We start from the raw sequence: 21,330 nt of genomic DNA, 5'->3' as shown, positions 1-21,330 counted from the left end.
TGGTTGTGTTAGCTTGTTGTTGTGTCGGCAAGCTAAGAACGGTCGCTACTTTCAAATTAAAAGCCCCGCGCTAAGAACCCAGTTCTAAACTCCAGTGGGGTGCAATGTAAAGCTCTTATTTTGAAGACAGATTCGTTGTCACCGTTCACAGCCCAACTTCCTGTTTCACGTCACGTCACATGTTTACGCCGACCTCAGAGGCGGCTTCTGGAAAAGGAGGAATATTACGCTGCGGTTTTAGAAAGACAGGCCGGCACATTGCCGCCCTTACCTTGGAGCAAATGTGCCGCCTTTTCTATCTAAAAAGGGCTTCTATCTATCTCTCTGTGTTTCTGTCTCTCTCTCTGTTTCTGTCTCTCTCTCTGTGTTTCTGTCTCTCTCTCTGTGTTTCTGTCTCTCTCTCTCTGTGTTTCTGTCTCTCTCTGTGTTTCTGTCTCTCTGTGTTTCTGTCTCTCTCTGTGTTTCTGTCTCTCTCTGTGTTTCTGTCTCTCTCTCTCTGTTTCTGTCTCTCTCTGTGTTTCTGTCTCTCTCTCTCTCTGTTTCTGTCTCTCTCTCTGTTTCTGTCTGTCTCTCTGTTTCTGTCTCTCTCTGTTTCTGTCTCTCTCTCTGTTTCTGTCTCTCTCTGTTTCTGTCTCTCTCTGAGTTTCTGTCTCTCTCTCTGTGTTTCTGTCTGTCTCTCTGTTTCTGTCTGTCTCTCTCTGTTTCTGTCTCTCTCTCTCTGTTTCTGTCTCTCTCTCTCTGTTTCTGTCTCTCTCTCTGTTTCTCTCTCTCTCTCTCTGTCTGTCTCTCTCTCTCTGTTTCTGTCTCTCTGTGTGTTTCTGTCTGTCTCTCTGTTTCTGTCTCTCTCTCTGTGTTTCTGTCTCTCTCTCTGTGTTTCTGTCTCTCTCTGTTTCTGTCTCTCTGTGTGTTTCTGTCTGTCTCTCTGTTCTGTCTGTCTGTCTCTGTCTCTCTGTCTCTGTCTCTCTGTCTCTGTCTGTCTGTCTGTCTGTCTCATTGTTATCCTCTAGCTTAAAGCAGGCTTGTGGCTGGGGAAGCCGTATTAGCAATACGAGGAGCTGTACAAGCCTTCATCGTTATGTAACCCAACACACACACACACACACACACACACACACACACACACACACACACACACACACAAGCCCTTAAGCCTCTCTCTGGTCCGTAGCCGGCGCACGCTACCAAGTGTCTGTCACCCGCTTATCGTTACATCATTACTATACCGGCCCACTTTCTCCCCGCCGCCGCCGCCGCCGCCAGCGACCTGACAATTCACATGTTTTAATATCATAAGAAAACATAAACACACAGTCAGTCAGTGTGTGTGTGTGTATGTGTGTGTGTGTGTGTACTTTTTTCTGACTGAACCACAACAAAAAGTAGTAAACACAGAAATATTTAAAATGAAGTGTATTTAAAGATAAATATGTGGTGTGGTTTAGACTCAGTAACTGTTTTAACGCTCGTCAGTCTGCAGAAAATGTTGTTCTGTGGAATGAATATTCTGTCACTTTTCCGTGGGAGCCTTCTGTTGTTCTCCTGAGTGACGGCAGTCTCGTCGGTGACAGAAGAATTATATAACGAAGGACTGACTGTTTTCTGCTGGTACGAGACTTCAGATGTCGTCAGACGTCCCGTGAGATGTCGCAGATATTTGGCGTTACAAAGAGAAACAGATGTGTTCTGTTTGAATACAGTCAGGAGAAAAACATTTTGTCACTTCAGCTGACGAACGACGAACAAACGAAGTAAAAACAAGCGAAACTCAGAGTTATAAGAAGCTCATATCGTCTCAGAGCGTTTCTCAGACTTTAGTGGACCGAGACACAAAACCTCACAGACCAGCGAGCGTTAACTTCCCAACATCCCCCAAAAATCAGGCTACTTCAACAGAATATCACAAATTATGGCCTAATTAGATGACAGTCTGACAAAATACTCTCTCCTACATCTGACTCTCAGACTGGAGAAGTTTAGTCCTTCAACGCGGTCAACAGCTGATCATTTTTGACATAAATCATAAATATGTTGTGCAGACAGCCTCGCAAAACGCTCACAAATTGTTCAGTTACATTTCTGAGGTCAGACATCACAGTGGAACAACCAAATCCAATAATAAATCAATAAATGTACATGTAAGGTGAATTAATGTTAAAACAACACATCTATCTCACGTCACTGTGAGGCTTCGGAGGCGTACGGGAAGTTTAACACCAGAGAAGAACGCGTTCCAACGTGAAAATGTGTGCAAATGTAAAATTAACACTTGAAATCGATGCGTTCATGTGTGATTTACATGTAAATTTGAATTTCCACATGTGAAAGGAAAGCCTGATGACATGTGAATTCCACATCTTCACATGTGATCACACAGCTACAATTTTAACTTTTAAAACTAGACTAATGTCAGATGTGAACCGAGCTTTTTTATTTTACATACGTACACCATATTGTGTTTTTTGTCACATGTGGATGACGGCTGTGTGTAAAAGGTGCGTGTGGAAGAAGTTTAACAACTTCCTCGGAGTGTCTGAATACTTTATGACGAGCGTCTCTTGAACTCGCTCAGCTGTCGATGTTTACACAAAACATCCTGACGCTCGTGAATAAAACACAGATCGGTCGTGAACATCAGAATAATGTGATATTGTGTTGTTGCTTTAACGCACAGGAGTGAACTCATGCATACAGTCTGCATGTTTAGAAGAATTACATGTCCACATATGTAGTTTCTGAATCATTTATAACTTGATTAGAACGTCCGAGTCGCAGCGAACAGGAGATACAAGAGGATTAAAACGACCCAGTTGAGTCGAAAGCAGGAACAAGGTCATGAAAGTTAATTGGACACAGCTGGGAAATGTTTTGTTTCTCCTCTAGTAGATGTTTTATTTAGAAATCTTGATTCTTTTTCATGTATTTCACGCAGCCAGACTACAAATCCACGTCACTTTGGACCATAAATGAATGAAAAACTGCCCTGAAACCTCAAAATACTGAAATCTGTGTGTATTTATGTTAATTGTTCCTGTCGTTACTTCACGTTTCTTCGTAGGCGCCGTCGTTTCTCCGCATTACCCCTTTAACTGAGCACAGACATGTCAGAGCCGCTCATGAAAATCACTTAATTAGATCACTGTTAATGGTGCGGCGATGCTGGAGGTGATCCCAACGCGCCGCGACATGACGGCCCGTCGTCGGTAATGTGTTGTGACAGACTGGCAGGACGCGGTGCAATGAAGACGAGGGTGACCGTGTAGGTTATCGCCCGCAGGCATCACAGCTTTCTTAGAAGACATGACCCCTTTTTCACCGAGCTGCAGGGAACGACCAGCTCCCCACCAGTGACAGTCCACAGGAAGAGGATGGATAGGGATGTGTTTTATATTCTTTACAGCAAGCTACCGTCTCGACTCAGCCGGAGAATCGGACTTAAGACTGATTCAGACGGGAGTAATATCATAGCAGGAGGATGTGGGGAGAGTTTAAAGGGAGAAAAAGATTCAAAAGAGTCAAAAATCCCACTCCTCAGAATCACAACTCTGTAAATCTGAACACAAACGCATGAAACACAGATTATTAGATTCAATGTGACTTCCAAACGTCCATAAATCCACTTAGAACTCAAAATAAAAAGACCATTCAGAACTTCATTGAGAAACGTCACATTTTTAAGTTTTCCTCAGTGTGAGAGTAATTTAGTGACGGTTATCTTTAAGTCTTTTGGTTCAACGCTAACAGGAAGTGCTAATAGCTAATTCGGCTAACTTTAAATGGCGCTGATTCGCAGAATATGGGCCTGAAGCTGACACGTCACCGCTCACCCTGACTGTCTTCAGGTCTGTGGTACATTCAGTCTGTCGATGATGACTGATTGATAAACTCCTGGCAGGTAGAATATGTTATTATTGGATGGTAACAGCTTTAATAATCAGAGATATGAGATGTTTGTTGTTCTTGATCTCAAACAAATCTACAAGGATCAAGTTACAGTAACAACGTGAAGTAGGCAGAGGAGTGCCGTGTAATGTGATGGGCATTAATGTCAGCAGCAGGAAGCATCGATCCGACTGCACTGACACAGTTTAGATGGTCGACATTAACGTGCAGCTCTGAGGCTCCGAGCTTCGTGTTGTTAACACCGTGCAGGTCTGACGTTGATGCTCATGTGTTGCTGTGCGCTCGTTGGATTGATCTCTGCAGCAATGTTGGTGATCGAGACGTTTCAGCCTCTCCTGTTGAAATTAAAACGATGGATTGAGAGTTTAGAGCGAGTGTGGACACAACAGAGACGATCAATCACCTTTCAGCCTCGTCTGTGTCGAGGAATAAATCTGGATGTTTCGTGAAGTAACGGCCTGATGCATCGTCTTCCTCTGTGCCAAAACTTGATGCACTGCTGCGTACAGGGACGTAAATTTTAAGCAATCCTGTAATCGATAGTTGGCTGCCTCAACAATCGATTATCAATTAAGCATTAATAATATATGAAAAGTTGGAAGCTTTCCTATTAGAAAACTGTTTGTAGACGACATCAGGAGTGAAAGAGAGAGATAATAAACAACAAATTATTTGAATAATGAACTAATAATACAATCATCTTGTATCCGAGGAACTACTTATGTGTTAAACTTTCTCATATTTTGATTTTAATCATTAAAGTTTGGTCTCATCTGATCCTGTCATCATCGCTTTCTGTTGATTTACATATTTTGCGTGTGCTTCCTTTAACGCAGCACTACTTCCTGGTCATTTTTGGCCACGATGGACAGAAACCTCTGGAGCTGCGGACGGAGGAGGAGACGGACTGCAACGAGTGGGTGGAGTTCATCCAGCAGGCCAGGTGAGTCCACGGCTGACAGGTGAACATCATGATGGCCGTCTGTTCTCAAGTGCTGCACGAAAGTACAATGTCGAGGTACTTTTTTAAGGATGGGATGTTTCTTTGGGGTTTTTCTGTTATCCAAGACGCTTCTTCAGTTCTGAACTGAATTATATGATTTCTTTTACAGGTCATGAGTTTATTTTTAAATGTAATGTTATCGGTAATCAGTATCGACTGAAATAATCTCTAAAAATCCTGCTCCTCCTCTTTAATAACTTGCTCGAGACTTGAACTGTTTCTCTACTTTCCTGCTTTCTTTTTGTGGCTGATGCACTTTCGGCCCAACGACCACGTGTTAGTCCATATTTGTTTAACATCTGAGTGTGTGTGTGTGTTTGTGTGTGTGAGGACGTGTTTAGCTCGCAGCGGTTCACATTTAGGTCACACTGGTGCTGTATTGCTACGCCGGTTACATCACAGACTTGATCTCGCCACTCCACCTCTCTTCCTCTCTGCCTCTCTGTTTCTGTCGCTCCTGTTTTCATCCCAGCGTTCAGGAGAAAATAACGATTTTAAACACCTCCGTTTGTTCTGACACGATGACACGTTTCTGTCAGGTTGTTGTAAAGTCTCTGTCTTTTTCACGCCTCACTTCCTTGTCCTCAAACACTGTCCCCGTCCTCCCTTTCAGCTACTCTGACATCATCATCGAGCGTGAGATCCTGATGCAGAAGTACATCCACCTGGTCCAGATCATGGAGACCGAGAAGGTCGCGGCCAATCAGCTCCGCACTCAGCTGGAGGACCAGGACACCGAGATCGAGAGGCTCAAAGCCGAGGTATGCATGAGCGCGTCCGCATCTGCGTGTGCATGCATACATAAATCCACACGCACTGTCGCGCACACGCTCAGATGGAGCGGATCAAAAGCGTGCAGCAGCATCAGAGCTGACGGGGGAACACTGGAGTCCAGAGATCACCATGTGCGTCGCTCAGCGGGGCTCCAGTGACTGCAGGAGCTTCACTTCCTCGTCATGACACGAGATGTCTGTTTTTATGTTTTGAGCCTCCAAAGTGGCTCCATGAATATTTTAACCTCTGTGCCAGTGTTGTTCACATGGACACTGTTGTTGTTGTGCCAGATTGTAGTGTTGAACAAAACCAAGGAGAGGATGCAGCCGAGCCAGAGCAACCAGGAGGAGGAGGACCCGGACATCAAAAAGATCAAGAAGGTAAAGCGTTGGTTTCACACGAGGCCGAGGGGTTCAAATCAATCAGATATTCAATCATTACATCCCACAAATGATCTTTTTAGAATAAACTTCTTCCTGCCAAGCACCAAATCTGAGCAAATCTCCCCCACGGATTAATGTTTGAACCAAAACATCCACGTGATTAAAGGGTTATTCCGGTGTAAGTTTAATCCATGGTCTAACACACCGTGAAACTGTGTTAGACTCCCTCTCGAGAGATCAAGTTAGCAGACCACTAATTTACGGAGATTTATCAACCTCAGAAACGACCGCACGACAACAATACACTGCAGTAAATGGATCCAAATATAAACCGCCACCAAAAAGCCACAAATAATGCTCAGAACAGCACCAAACTTCAGCAACAGTACAAACAGGGTCTCAGCACATAGTCCGGGGCATCTAACCTCCGCTAGCTTAGCTGGATTTCTACTGAAAAGCTGACTAAATTTACCACTCTTCCTGCAGCAGCTTCCTGTTGACGGGAAGTCCCGACGAGTCGATTACCGAGTGCAGTAGAGTTCCGCGGCTCATGGATGAAAATGTATGATTATGACTCCATGGAAAAGCAATCAAAGTTCATATGTGTCTTACCTGCCAGTTTATAACAGTTATTATCGAGAGCGGACAGGGAAAAGAACAGAATTGAGCATTTCTAACCGCACTCGGTAATCGTCGCGTCGGGACTTCCCCGACCCGGAAGCTGATGGAGGAGAGTTGAACTCTGTTTTTAGCTTCACAATAGAAATCCAGCTAAGCTAGCGGAGGTTAGATGCCCCGGACTATGTGCTGAGACCCTATTTGTACTGTTGCTGAAGTTTGGTGCTGTTCTGAGCATTATTTGTGGCTTTTTGGTGGCGGTTTATATTTGGATCCATTTACTGCAGTGTATTGTTGCCGTGCGGTCGTTTCTGAGGTTGATAAAACTCCGTAAATTAGCGGTCTGCTAACTTGATCTCTCGAGAGGGAGTCTAACACAGTTTCACTGTGATTTAGACCATGGATTAAATTTACACCGGAATATCCCTTTAAAACTACGCTCAGAGTCTCGACTGTGTTTCGGTGTCATTTGCGGACACGCTGCTTCTGTCCTCTGCTTCATGGTGCGTTCAGGTGCACCTCGTAAAACTCAGAAATCTACACTCGAATGGCCACCATGCTCAAATACTCAAATTTCACAAAACACAACAACTTTTCTGAAAACATGGCAGCATTTAGAAAAACACAGACATGTCAGAAACACTTTGGAGATGCTGTTGTGTTTTGACCCTCAAGGCCACCGTACGTGAGTCAGATGGTACAGATTCTGTTTGAGTCAGAACAGAGAGAGACGGCTCGTGTGTTTCCTCTGTGCAGGTGCAGAGCTTCATGCGTGGCTGGCTCTGCCGCAGGAAGTGGAAGATCATCGTCCAGGACTACATCTGTTCCCCTCACGCTGAGAGCATGAGGAAGAGGAACCAGATCGTCTTCAACATGGTGGAGGCGGAGACGGAGTACGTGCACCAGCTCTCCATCCTGGTGAACTGCTTCCTCCGGCCGCTCCGCATGGCCGCCAGCTCCAAGAAACCTCCCATCAGCCACGATGACGTCAGCAGCATATTCCTCAACAGGTGCAGCCATCTTTCTTTCTTTTAAATTGATCTTTAGAGTTTCACACTGATATGAGACCAGTTCTGTCCTCCTCCAGTGAGACCATCATGTTTCTGCACGAGATCTTCCATCAAGGTCTTCAAGCTCGGATCGCCAACTGGCCCACGCTGGTTCTGGGTGAGTTCTGCAGAGACCACAGTCCAGTCTCCATGAACAGTTTGCATGTTCTACCTTCTTCCTCGTCTTCTTTCTTCTTTCTTCGTCTTCTTTCTTCTTCTTCCTTCCTCTTCTACATTTTTTTTCTTCTTCTTCTATTTTCTTCTTCTGCTCTCTTCTTCTATTTTCTTCTTCTACTCTCTTCTTCTTCTATTTTCTTCTTCTTCTTCTTGTCTCTTCTCCTCTCTTCCTCTCCCTTTTTCTCTCTTTCTTCTTCTTCTTCTTCTTCTTCTTCTACGCTCTTCTTCTTCTTCATTTTCTTCTTCCTCTTCTGCATTTTTTTCTTCTTCTACTTTCTTCTTCTATTTTCTTCTTCCTCTTTTTTCTTCTTCGTTTTGTTTTTGAGTGTTTTGGTTTTGGTTGTTGGTTGTTTGTTTGTTGTTGTTTTTGTTTGTTTTCTTGTTTGTTGTTTTCTTTATTGGTTGTTTAGTGCTGCTGATGCACTTTTGATTTTGAGAAGAAAAAAAAACAACTGATAAATAAAGTTAATTTTAAAGTCAAAAGTCTATTTTCTTCTTCTACTCTCTTCTTCTATTTTCTTCTTAGTCTTCTTCTTCTTCTTCCTGTGGTGGATTAGTATTAAAGGAGCTGTCTATCTGTCTGTCTGGAGGGAAATCAGTAAATAACATATTTCGTGTTCTGGAGAATGATGGACCTTTTCTCTGCTGCTGTCTGTTAACTCAGACGTAGTTCATGTGTTTTCTCTGTGACGCTCAGCCGACCTGTTCGACATCCTGCTGCCGATGCTGAACATCTACCAGGAGTTTGTGAGGAACCATCAGTACAGCCTGCAGGTTCTGGCCAACTGCAAACAGAACAGAGACTTCGACAAGCTGCTCAAACAGTACGAGTCCAACGCCGCCTGCGAGGGCCGCATGCTGGAGACGTTCCTCACCTACCCCATGTTCCAGGTGCAGCTCACACCTCCGACATACACTGACCAACAAAAAGCAGCGTTGTCACCTGTGTTGTGTATAACAGGTGTGTGTTTTCTCCTGTGTTTCAGATTCCTCGATACATCATCACCCTCCACGAGCTGCTGGCACACACGCCGCACGAACACGTGGAGCGAAAGAGTCTGGAATTCGCCAAATCCAAACTGGAGGAGCTGTCGAAGTGAGTGCGAGCGCGTTTCAGAGAGTGTGTGTTGACGGACGGTGGTAACGATGCTAACGCTGATTCGTCGTGTTTGTCAGGATGATGCACGATGAGGTGAGCGACACCGAGAACATCAGGAAGAATCTGGCCATCGAGCGGATGATCGTGGAGGGCTGCGACATCCTGTTAGACACGAGCCAGACCTTCGTCAGACAAGGTGAGCCTCCTCCTCTTCCTCGTCTGCGGCCTCTCTTGTCTCTTTGACTCTGTCGCTGTTCGCTCACTCCTCGCTCCGACTCCACGTCCAGGCTCTCTGATCCAGCTGCCGTCCAGCAGCGAGCGGGGCATGCTCAGTAAGGTCCGCCTGGGCTCGCTCACACTGAGGAAGGAAGGAGAGCGCCAGTGTTTCCTGTTCACCAAACACTTCCTCATCTGCACGCGAACATCCGGAGGAAAGCTTCACCTGCTCAAGGTCAGCCTCACCTGAGCACACACACACACACACACAGTGGAGTTAATGTTAGTGTTTGAATCCAAGTCCATGTCAAATACATCTGTAAAAGGACAGACTGGAGTGAGCTGGCTCATATCTGCAGAACTTCTGCACAGAACACAGAGTCTTCAAAATATTATAATGTGGCTGATCTGAAGGAAAAACTACAATAAACTCCTTGTTCATACTCACAAAATACTGCAGCTACAACAGTCTGTAGCTGAATATCGACATTTCTTACAAACAAATGCTGCACACGACGTCAGTTTATCAGTTTCACCGTCCTGCTCTCGTCTGTTTGACACCATGCAGCTGCAGCTTCAGGGTCACATACAGAAGGTTGATTCAGTTTCCTGTTTACACACAAACAACACTCAGAAACGACAACAAGCTACGCAGACGTCTGGAGGTGTTTCATTAACTTTGTGCTTCCTTCGTCCGACTCTCTCTAACAGCAAGGAGGAGCGCTGTCTCTGATCGAGTGCACTCTGATTGAAGAGCTGGAGGCCAGCGATGAGGACTGTGAGTGTCTTTACGTCAGATTATATCCAACCTTTATGTCTGTGCTGTTAACTGAGGCGAGGACTCTGTGTGTGTGTGTGTGTGTGTGTGTGTGTGTTTATTCTTGCAGACAACGCGGCAGGTCAAGGCTTCAACCATCTGGAGTTTAAAATCGTGGTGGAGCCTCCCGACGGTCAGTCGTTCTCCGTCGTCCTGTTGGCTCCGTCTCGCCAAGAGAAGGCAGCGTGGACGAGCGACATCAGCCAGGTGAGTCCGAGCGTGCAGGCCGAACTGTGCCGAACGAGTCGATAAAGCAGCTTTCTGATTCCAGATGTTTAATTCTTCTTCTCTCTGCTTCAGTGCATCGATAACATCCGGTGTAACGGCCTGATGACCAGCGTGTTCGAGGAGAACTCCAAAGTTTCTGTGCCGCACATGATCAAGTGAGAAAAGAGGATATATGCATGAACGTGAGCATCGTGACTCGGTAACAATCTAACCTGATGTCTCCTCTGAAGGTCCGACGCCCGGCTGCACAAAGACGACGTCGACATCTGCTTCAGCAAGACGCTCAACTCCTGCAAGGTCCCGCAGATCCGCTACGCCAGCGTGGAGCGGCTGCTGGAGCGCCTGACGGACCTGCGCTTCCTCTCCATCGACTTCCTCAACACCTTCCTCCACACGTACCGGATCTTCACCACCGCCGCCGTCGTCATCGACAAGCTGGCCGACATCTACAAGAAGCCGTTCACCTCCATCCCCGTCAGGTACGCGTCGCCGCTTCGACGTAGTTTCTCCACGTGTTCCTCCATCGTCCTCGTCCCCTCTCACGCACGGCTGCCTACGTTCACTCCATCTCTCTGTTTCCACATTTTCTGTTGTTTTCTTCATCCATCACCCCATCGCCATGTCCTCCTCCTCTTCCTCCTCCTCCTCTTCCTCTCACTGTCCAGGATCGAGCAACATTCATGTGACCGTCTGTCCATCATGTCCCTCTGTCCTGACTACAGTCTGAAGATCACTCAGCTCGCACTGGACCAGTCCAAGTAAATACACTCAGCAGCAGAGCGGAAACCAGCGATTATTTTCATTGTTGACCACGTTCTCAATTAATCCATTAGTTGTTTGCTCTATAAAAATGTCAATTAGTGTTTCCTGAAGCCTAAAACGTCGTCTTAAAGTGTCTCGTTCTGTCCACAACTCAAAGATATTCAGTTTACTGTCACTGAGGACGAAAGAAACCAGAAAATATTCACAGTTAAGAAGCTGGAATCAGATAATTTTGTCTTATTTTCTTTAAAAAATGACTCAAACCAACGACTCTATTATCAGAATAGTTGGCAGTGATCATAGATGGTGATCAGGTTGATCAGGATGTTGATACCAAACACAAACAGCCTCTTTATTGTCAGGAAGCCGTTCAGGATCTGGATCTCCTGACTCTCTCCTCTCTGGTCTCTCTCAGGTCTCTGGAGCTCTTCTTCGCCACCAACCAGGGCTCGTGGGCGACCGACCCCCTGAACAACAAATCCCCGAGGCTCTGCCGCAAGTTCTCCTCTCCTCCTCCTCTCTCCATCCCCCCTCGCACCTCCTCCCCCGTCCACAGCCGCAAGCTCTCCCTCAGCTCCCCGGTCAGCGGGAAAGTGGGAGTCCTGGACCTGTCGGCCACCCCCTCCTCCTCCGCCGCCAACTCCCCCACCTCCAGCCACTGCCCCTCCATCTCCTCGCCTCCTCCCGGCTCAACTAGGCCTCCCTCCGGCTTCTCCTCCCCTCCGCCCACCGCCACGCGCTCCCCCAGCCTCCCCCAGGCCTCTGGGATGTCCTCGCCGCCCCCCATCTGCACCAAGGCCCCTCTGGACCTGAGCCGCGGTCCCAGCTCCCCAGAGCTGAGCCCAGCTGCAGGGGAGGACGTCAGCGGAGACCTGCCTCGCCTCGACGCCTTCTGTGGGAAGCTGAGGCGCAGCATCCGCAGGGGTACGTAGCACATGATTCACACTGTCAGTCCTGTGTGATCATCAGCACATGTGTGGGCACGCCGCACACACACACTGTTATGAAACAGCAGGTAAACGCAGCTCAGTTTGTCTCATTACCGCCATCTACACGCACGAACACGACTTATTTATGACTGAGATCATCCTTGAATGCGACGCATCGCTGATGGTTTCTTGCCAGCCCAAACAGACGAGGGGACGAGACACAGAAATGGGTCACCGTTACCCAACGGAGGAATAATCGTGCTCTTAGATCACCATCTGGCTCCAGCTGACAGCCTGCTCACCATAAAACACAGCGGCGGAACACGAGGTCAGAAAAAAAAATCTCTGACAACAAACTGGAGAGGAGAAAAAAAGGGAAAATGAGGAGATAAACGGAGCTCTGGCATGGCAGCCCGAGTGCCTCCTGAGAGGAGAGTGACATGTTGAATGTGTGAGATGAAGACAACACAGCAGCTCCAGACACGAAGGCCAAAGATCCACGTGAACAACAGGCTGAAACATGAAGCCTCAGATTGTTTTTAGATCACATCTGAAACAGAAACGTGTTTTAGATTACTTATATTTCACCAGTGGCGTGCACGGACTTTTTGAAGGGCAGGGGCGAAAAGAAGGGCACTTAGCGCATGTTTTGGCTCCCAAGAGGGCACTTCAGCGCGCGTTTTTGCTCCCAAGAGGGCACTTTAGCGCACATTTTTGCTCCCAAGAGGGCACTTTAGCGTGTGTTTTTGCTCCAAAGAGGGCACTTTAGCACGTGTTTTTGCTCCCAAGAGGGCAGTTTATCATGTTTTAACAGCCAAGGGGGCAGTTTAGCACATGTTTTCGTTCCCAGGAGGGCAGTTTAGACGCGTTTTGGCTCCCAAGAGGGCACTTTAGCGGGGGTTTTGGCTCCCAAGAGGGCACTTTAGCGCGGCGTTTTGGCTCCCAAGAGGGCACTTTAGCACGCGTTTTGGCTCCCAAGAGGGCACTTTAGCGCGTGTTTTTGCTACCCAAGAGGGCAGTTTATCATGTTTTAACCAGCCAAGGGGGCAGTTTAGCACATGTTTTGGTTCCCAGGAGGGCACTTTAGACGCGTTTTTGCTCCCAAGAGGGCACTTTAGTGCGCGTTTTGGCTCCCAAGAGAGCAGTTTAGCGCGCGTTTTGGTTCCCAAGAGGGCAGTTTATCATGTCTAACCAGCCAAGGGGGCAGTTTAGTGTGTTTTGCCAACCAAGAGGGCACTTTGGCACGCGTTTTTGCTCCGAAGAGGGCACTTTAGTGCGCGTTTTGACTCCCAAGAGGGCACTTTAGCACATGTTTTGGTTCCCAGGAGGGCACTTTAGCGCGACTGCCCCCCCCTGCCCCCCGCTTGTGCACATCACTGTATTTCACTGAGCGTCGTGTTTCAGCTGTCTTGGATGTGTGTGTCTGTCATCAGGCTGAAAATGTGTTGAATGCACAAAGTAAAGCTTCACTAATCGGTGTTTTGTGATTGCGACCCCTCACAGCTGTTCTGGAGTCAGTCTCTCTGGACAAGTTCATCCCTGAAGCGCCGGCCAGCAGCGAGCCGGGCGACCTGTCTCCCTGCCGCTCGCCGTCGACACCGAGGCACCTCCGCTACAGACAGACAGGAGGTACAAACACACACTGACAGCCTCAGATTAAAGGTACGTCACGCTGTTTTTTATTTGTTTAACGCCTCTGGTTCCTCACAGTCACATCAGGGGAGAACTCTCGCTGCACGATGTCGCCGGCGTCCGCGTTCGCAATCGCCACCGCTGCCGCCGGACACAGCAGCTCCCAGGGTGAGCACGGCAAGCCGCGAAGGTCAAAAGACACAACAGAGGGGAGGGGAGCTGCGTGAATGTGCTTTTTTTTTTTTTTTTACAGGTGGATAAATGGAGATAATGACCTCAGATGTTCCCTCTTTTTTTCTCCCAGGGTTTAGTAATTCTGAGAAAACCTGCGACAAAGAGTTCATCATCCGGAGAGCTGCGACCAACAGAGTCCTGAACGTGCTGCGACACTGGGTCTCCAAACACTCCCAGGTGAGATTACAACACACACCTCTGATCCGGAAAGTTTACAGACGACCTGAACCTCCACAGGACACGTTGACTCCCACCTGCAGGAGTCTGTCTGCTCCCTCCTCCTCCTCCTCCTCCTCCTCCTGTGTCACTCCTCTCTCTGATGGAGGTGCTCTTTTGCTCTGCATGTCGTTTCTCCCACCAGGAAGCAGGCAGAAAGGTCAGCTTCCTCCTCGGGGACACCAAAAGGGACGATCACTTACATTTCACATTATATAAGAAGCTATTTTTGTACCTGGACGCTGCAGCCGGGGGGGAAATGAACGTTTATGATTTGGAGCCGATTGATAAACGCAGTTAGAGAGCCGCTGACATCGACAGCTGTTACAGAACCATATAAAACATTTACTTACATTTAGAGAAGATTTCAGATGTTTTGCATGAATGTCCACAAGAGAAATCAGCACTACAATAAACACCTCAGTGTGTTTTGGACATTTTCTTTCCTCTTTGTTTGAAAGAAGACGTCACAGATTAACCTGTGTGGTAAAAAAATGTGTAAAGTCTCAAATTCAGACTCATGATGTCTCTGCTGCAATGTCTCTTTTATTACATTTCTGTTTATTTGTTTCTGCTTTTGTTTAACCCTCATGCAACTATCGATGCACTTTGTGATTTTAACTTTCACTTTCGGATCATTTTGGCTGTTTTAATGCAAAATATATACAAATTGTTTTGTTTTTTTATGTTAAATTTCAACCTCAGCTCATCATGTGTCTGTAATACTGTGTGTATATTACAGACAGACAGCTTTAACGTCATTACAGCGTAATATCATGATCTCATGTTACCCTGTGGTCCTGGACGAGTTCTTTTCGTCATTTTTATTATTTGTCGTTTGATTTTTCTTGTTATTTCTCTTGTGTCCTGTCGAGGTTTTTCCCTCCTAATGAAACTGAACCCTCATGCAACTGATAAAAGACAAATTTACAGCAAATAATGTAAAGAAACTGTGTTTAAAGAGTTTAAATCCTGAAAATTTTATTAATATTCATCGTTGTTAACAGAACTAAAAATGTAACTTAGTGAAAGTTGTAAATAATATAAATATAAAATGTTTTTATGGCAGTTTTTCACTTGGAACATATTTTGTACTGAATGTGTTCTCAGTAACTTTTTATTTTTTTATCAGCTGCTCGATGGTTAAAAGATTTAATCTCACAGGGAAACTGAGACAGACCACCTGATGTAAATGTCCTGTAGGGGGCGTCACTCTCATGACAGCAAAGTTTAGATGCAAGGAATTAAAAAAAGAAATACTGTTAATACAGTTAAAGAGCAGAAATTTTAAGATTACAGTCATTGTTTATATGAAATCAGACAAATTGTCTTTGATAATCTCATCATGGACTCGTTGGTTCTGTCAGTCTCTCTGCAGAATATCCTGAATATAATCTGCAGCTGTCTCGGCTGTAAACTGTGTGAATGTTTTGACCCGTCAGGACTTCGACATGAACGGCGAGCTGAAGATGGGCGTGATCGGACTCCTGGAAGAAGTTCTGCGAGATCCGGACCTGCTGCCACAGGAGAGGAAAGCAACTTCCAACATATTAAGGTGAACACGACGCCGTCGAGCCCTCCGTCTGTTTAATAATGACGAGAATAACAGAAACTTTAGGAGCTTCAACATTAAAACAAGATTAAATGTCACGGTGAAGTTTCATGTATCTTTATATTTATAGTTTTTATACATATATTGTTCATTGTCACCACATGGCCTCCATATTTAATATATTGATGATATTCTACATTAATTTCATAGCATGAGACACTAAATATTCCTGAAACATAAACAGGATTCAAAAGATCCTATATAATAATAATATTCTTAAATAATTGTTATTTTATTTAAAGGCGCACCGCACATAACAACAACAACAACAACAACAACAACATCAAAAAAATCAGGAAACATTTTAGTGCAGTTTATGAAAGATAGATAAATAAATAAATAAATAAATGAATAAATAAAAAGGAAGATACATAAATATTTATATTTATATATATAAATAAATTCTGATCCTTTCTGCAAGCAGGTTAATTGATGTACAATAAATTCCCTGCAGAATAAATCATTTGCTAATTATTGCTACATTTTCCGACATCAAATTATTTTTTGATAACAGTTTATATTATATCATATTATAATAAACATAATGAGTACATGAGAAATAAAATATCATTATTAAAATGTTTCCAATTGTTACATAATAGTCAATAAATAAAACATGATAAATACAAAATATCATTATAGGAACACAATAAATAAATAATAAATACAATAAACCAAATAATTACATATAAGGCGTTAAAAACAACTGATATATAAGTTTCAACTTGCACTGTCATTTATTCAGAAATGTATATTCTGATCTGTAGATTTTTTGTTTTGTCCTCAAATAAATATCATGAAAATGTTTCTGTAGTAAAAAGTTCTAGTTGTAGTTATTTTTGAACATTGTTAGACACTAAAAAAATCTTAACAGCTACAAATAAATACATTATAATGTGATTAAACTGTTAATTAAATGTTTCTGTGCTGCTTGTAAATGCTAAATATGGACTTAAAGTGCAGCTGAATTAAACAAACGTGTCAAATATATAAAACTAGTATTGCAGCACACGTTTGCGGTTTTCTAACATGTCGTAACCGTGCGTGTTCCTCCTCAGTGCACTTTCTCAAGACGAACAAGACGACGCTCAGCTGAGGATCGAGGACATTTTACAGATGGTCAGTATTCACACCTGTGATCAGCAACAGACGGGAGTTTAACACAGATTATAACTGAATTAATTTGTCTGCAGAAGAGCTGCCCGCTGCTTCACTTCATCGTGGTAAGAATCATGTTATCGTGACGGAAACAGAAACAGTAGCTCAGTAGTCGTAGCGTAGGTCGACTCTGATCCAGTGGATCTTAGTGTCGCTCTGGTATCGTAGATCTCTGAAGCAGCTTTATGAATTAAAACTCTTCCCTACAAATTGTTCGTATGTGTGTGTTTGTTTGTTTTTCCCAGGCGGAGAGTCCGAAGGCCGAGTGTTTCGAGTCTCTGTCGGCCATGGAGCTGGCCGAACAGATCACGCTGCTGGACCACATCGTGTTCAGGAGCATTCCCTACGAGTGAGTACGGCATCTGAAACATCAGCTCACACAACACAACACAACACAACACAACACAACACAACACGGTCTGGAAGGACAAAACCAACGAATATCAGACACATGTGAAGGGTCTACATTCGTCCCCAACAACATGTATTTCTTTTAATTTAGGCCGTTGAAGCTCATGTGCAACCGTTCATCTTCTGCAACCTAATTCTTTCCCCCGTTTCTGCAAAGCCTGTAAAGTTTTTAAGTAAATCGCCTGAGGACCAAACTGTGTGTGTCCGACTGTGATCCTGCAGGGAGTTCCTCGGTCAGGGCTGGATGAAGGTGGACAAGTCGGAGAGAACTCCGTACATCATGAAGACCAGCCAGCACTTCAACGACGTAAGAGCAGACAGACGCTGCAGGTTACCTCGTGTCTGAGTGTGAGGTCGGCCAGTGTGATGATAGATTATCAAGTTCAGTCTGCCTCTTTCACACCCGACAAAAAACCCTGAAACACCCTCTAATATCTCCCTTCTTGTCTCCAATGTGAGTGTGTACAATCATTGTTCACTGGTGTTTATCAGCTGTGATGGAAACACAACACCTGAGTGAACACGCTAATCTGATATATCAATAGTTGGAAAGAGAGACTTAATCAGAATATCAAAGATTGAGACTTTTTAAACTGGTCTTCTGGATGATTTCTGCTGTTCCCCTGTGTTTCCGACTCCTGGCACTGTGAATGGAATCAATCACGTATCAATCGAACCAACATTAACTCGCTGATTTTGGTGTAAAACTGGTGCAAAAGTCCTGCGTTGAATTAGAACTGAAGCGATTAATCGATTAGTCGAACGTCAGACAATCCAGTCAGCAGATTCTTTGATAAATTCTGAATTATTATGATTATCGTCGTTGGTCATACTGCAATATTTTAACTCTATTTTATGATGCAAATAATCTTTAGTTGCAGCCCAACATTATATCCTAACATCATGACGTTTCAGAGAGTTTCGATTAACTGTGCGGCTATTTTGGAGGGATTATTTATGATGTATAAGAAATGTCTAATTAGTTTGATCAACCTTTTTTAGGAGAGATGTTTAATGTGTTTCTGCTACATCTCTCTGTGTATTTACCAGGGTGGATGAAATATCAGATGCAGGTCTCAGTTTAGTGCTCGACATCAAACAACACCTGAACATCATCAGTCTGCTTTAGTTTTGTGATCCTGATAAACCGAGCGTTGTGATCAGCTGACATGTTTGCGTCTCTCTCCCCTCGCGGCGCCTCAGATGAGTAACCTGGTGGCGTCTCAGATAATGACCCACACCGACGTGGGCTCCAGGGCCAGCTCCATAGAAAAGTGGCTGGCGGTGGCCGACATCTGTCGCTGCCTCAACAACTACAACGGCGTGCTGGAGATCACCTCCGCTCTGAACCGCAGCGCCATCTACAGGCTGAAGAAGACGTGGGCCAAAGTCTGCAAACAGGTCGGAATCTGCTCATTTAAAACAGCTGTGAAGGAAACACAGTGAATACATTCCTGATGATTTGTGGTTTTTTTTCAGACGAAGGCGCTGATGGACCGGCTGCAGAAGACCGTGTCATCAGAGGGGAGGTTCAAGAATCTCCGAGAGACGCTGAAAAAGTAAAATGCTGCAGAGAGAAATACAGCGATTTTGTTTCAGTCTTTTTAAAACCCGTCTGATTTGTTCACTGCGTCTGTGTTTGTAGCTGTAACCCTCCGTGTGTCCCGTACCTCGGCATGTACCTCACCGACCTGGCGTTCATCGAGGAGGGAACGCCCAACTTCACGGAGGAGGGCCTCGTTAACTTCTCCAAGATGAGGATGGTGAGAAACTCTTCTGTCATCTCTGACGCTCAGAATAATCTATCCACCGTGTTACAGACGCTTCTTTCACAATGGCTCCTTCGTTGTGTTCTCCATTAACTCTGATTTCTGCCGTCTCAGATTTCTCATATCATCCGGGAGATTCGTCAGTTCCAGCAAGCACCTTACAGGATAGAGCACCAACCCAAGGTAGGTCAGGTTAATCACCTTTACAGGGTTTCTGCAAGAAGTCTTAATACGTCCATATTTTGCATACAGGTCTTGAATTTATTTTGAATTTAGTTTAAGTCTTAGATGTGTATGTTCATTTACTACTTCTGTCGTCGCCTTTTTTTGTTTGTTTCGTTTCGGGGAAATGTGTTGGTGAGATTCTCAGTCAGCTCTGTGTGTTGTTCTTCTGTCTGAAGTATCAGGAATGTAAGTGGCATTTTGCCAACAGCCCGTCACAATTTATCTCTGTAAACTTCACCAGTACTGCAAATACTTCAACTGCGGAACCTGCTACAACTATGGGAAAGTGTAAATTTAAATGTTGGCTTGAACAACCAGAATTCAGTTGGTTAAAAGCCGAATAATTAATTTGAAGCGCAGCGTACACTCTGGAAGACGACCCTCAACCCAGGCACGAAAAAACTGGAAAACTCAATAAAAAAAAAACTATAATAACCCTGACACACACACACTCACTCCGTTCTCTATGGTCTTAAAAAGGTCTTAAATGTCACTTGTTCGATCTGCAGAAACCCTGTTTTAAAGCAAAACTCCCGCCAAAATGCAACCTAGGCTTTTTTTGTGAACGCTAGCATCAAAATCTCTCTGTTTAAAACACTAAGAAGGCTCGATACAACATGAAACTTTGCTGGTAGTATCACCAGGGTCTCTACACATGAACACGAGCATTGAGAACATTGTTTGTGTACACAGAGTTTACTAAAAAGAAGGTTTTTGAACAACTCCTGTTAGCAGTAGCTTGTTCCGCTCGCCGCCGTCCTGCCAGTGAGAAGTGTCGATCTCAGAATGTGACGTAACCTGGAGGACAGTTAAGGTGGAACGCTCCTAAAGCTTAGTTCCATATAAATGCAGGATAATTTGTTGTTTTGTCGTTAGCGAAAAACAATATTGACCTTGAAGTTGAAAAAGGAGCCTCATATAAGAAACAATACTAAAATCAAAAGCTGGAAAAATCACGTAAGATCTCGCGAAGATAGTTGTTGCTGGAAGACAGTAGTTCCACCTTAACTGTCCTCCAGGTTGCGTCACATTCTGAGATCGACACTTCTCCACTGGCAGGACGGCGGCGAGCGGAACAAGCTACTGCTAACGTGAGCTTGTTCAAAAACCTTCTTTTTAGTAAACTCTGTGTACACAAACAATGTTCTCAATGCTCGTGTTCATGTGTAGAGACCCTGGTGATACTACCAGCAAAGTTTCATGTTGTGTCGAGACTTCTTACTGTTTTAAACAGAGAGATTTTGATGCTATCGTAAAAGTGCCCGTAGCACTCCCATTGAAAATGAGTTTGACCTGAAAACGAAAATACGGTAAATCTTAAAAGTGCCTCTTTTGTCGTAATCATGCTTTTACATGAAGGTTTGACTCAGGTACATTCACAAAGAAAGCCTTGGTTGCATTTAGGCGAGAGTTTCACTTTAACATGACATTATTTCTGCACTAAGAAGTGGTTGTAAGATCTCGTCTCTCCTCCAGGTGACTCAGTTCCTCCTGGATAAAACCCTGGTGATGGATGAAGACACTCTCTACGAGCTCTCGCTGAAGATCGAACCTCGAGTACCTCCTGGCTGATTACTGTATAACTAATCCTCACACACATTCACACACACGTCATTTTACATATTTACCGTCTTAAGTACTGGTCATGAATTAACACAACTTGAGATTCTTTTCTTTAAAAAAAAGAAGAATAAAAAGGGGGTTGTTTCATAAAACGCCGCCGGTGTTTGTGCTTAGGAAACTCAGGAGACAACGTGCCTTGAATGAACATCTGATGTGTGTGTTTAGTGACCAGAATGAAGTGTATAACCAACACGACTCTGCCATACGACTGAACAGTTATGACTGTAGAAACAACCATGTTAGCTACTGAACATGGCACTGGGAAGTTACCTGTTGCTGCTATCACACTGTAAATACCAATCGATCTGCCTCTGTAGTCTTTGTCATGAACATCTCCAGATACGTTTTACATTATTTGTACGATCATTAACCTGCTTTGGGTCCCAGGAGGTTATAGAAAATGAGCCCCAGGTTCACTGTGTGTGGTTTCGATGTTATTTTGGGAATATGTACCAGTTTTCTTTAGGTGGCTGTGGAGCAGCCGGAACAAAACTG

At 44.7% G+C, this 21,330-nt stretch overlaps 1 protein-coding gene across 4 annotated transcripts in view; it reads left to right on the top strand.

The window, feature by feature from the left end:
- rasgrf2a (Ras protein-specific guanine nucleotide-releasing factor 2a) overlaps window positions 1-21,231 on the top strand; it is a 26,125-nt gene extending 4,894 nt beyond the window's left edge. The window contains exons 2-29 of one of the 4 annotated variants that reach the window (XM_030434646.1): window positions 4,737-4,843; window positions 5,517-5,664; window positions 5,968-6,057; window positions 7,435-7,688; window positions 7,766-7,845; window positions 8,602-8,795; window positions 8,891-9,000; window positions 9,081-9,199; window positions 9,291-9,454; window positions 9,931-9,997; window positions 10,107-10,243; window positions 10,337-10,419; window positions 10,495-10,743; window positions 10,930-11,022; window positions 11,442-11,950; window positions 13,459-13,584; window positions 13,666-13,755; window positions 13,892-13,998; window positions 15,480-15,592; window positions 16,708-16,768; window positions 16,843-16,872; window positions 17,053-17,156; window positions 17,441-17,525; window positions 18,422-18,619; window positions 18,698-18,777; window positions 18,864-18,981; window positions 19,102-19,170; window positions 20,689-21,231. In XM_030434646.1, coding sequence (XP_030290506.1) covers window positions 4,737-4,843; window positions 5,517-5,664; window positions 5,968-6,057; window positions 7,435-7,688; window positions 7,766-7,845; window positions 8,602-8,795; window positions 8,891-9,000; window positions 9,081-9,199; window positions 9,291-9,454; window positions 9,931-9,997; window positions 10,107-10,243; window positions 10,337-10,419; window positions 10,495-10,743; window positions 10,930-11,022; window positions 11,442-11,950; window positions 13,459-13,584; window positions 13,666-13,755; window positions 13,892-13,998; window positions 15,480-15,592; window positions 16,708-16,768; window positions 16,843-16,872; window positions 17,053-17,156; window positions 17,441-17,525; window positions 18,422-18,619; window positions 18,698-18,777; window positions 18,864-18,981; window positions 19,102-19,170; window positions 20,689-20,784 — 3,681 coding nt within the window. In that variant the 3' untranslated portion in view covers window positions 20,785-21,231. The remainder of the gene's footprint in view (window positions 1-4,736; window positions 4,844-5,516; window positions 5,665-5,967; window positions 6,058-7,434; window positions 7,689-7,765; window positions 7,846-8,601; window positions 8,796-8,890; window positions 9,001-9,080; window positions 9,200-9,290; window positions 9,455-9,930; window positions 9,998-10,106; window positions 10,244-10,336; window positions 10,420-10,494; window positions 10,744-10,929; window positions 11,023-11,441; window positions 11,951-13,458; window positions 13,585-13,665; window positions 13,756-13,891; window positions 13,999-15,479; window positions 15,593-16,707; window positions 16,769-16,842; window positions 16,873-17,052; window positions 17,157-17,440; window positions 17,526-18,421; window positions 18,620-18,697; window positions 18,778-18,863; window positions 18,982-19,101; window positions 19,171-20,688) is intronic. The other 3 variants (XM_030434648.1, XM_030434647.1, XM_030434649.1) reach the window with 3 other exon arrangements.
- The last annotated feature ends 99 nt before the right edge of the window (window positions 21,232-21,330 follow it).

The sequence above is a fragment of the Sparus aurata genome, chromosome 12 (genome assembly GCF_900880675.1).
Source record: "Sparus aurata chromosome 12, fSpaAur1.1, whole genome shotgun sequence".
NCBI classification, from domain to species: Eukaryota; Metazoa; Chordata; class Actinopteri; order Spariformes; family Sparidae; genus Sparus; species Sparus aurata.
Note: the sequence above shows the minus strand (reverse complement) of the source record. Positions and strands in the feature narration are given on the sequence as shown.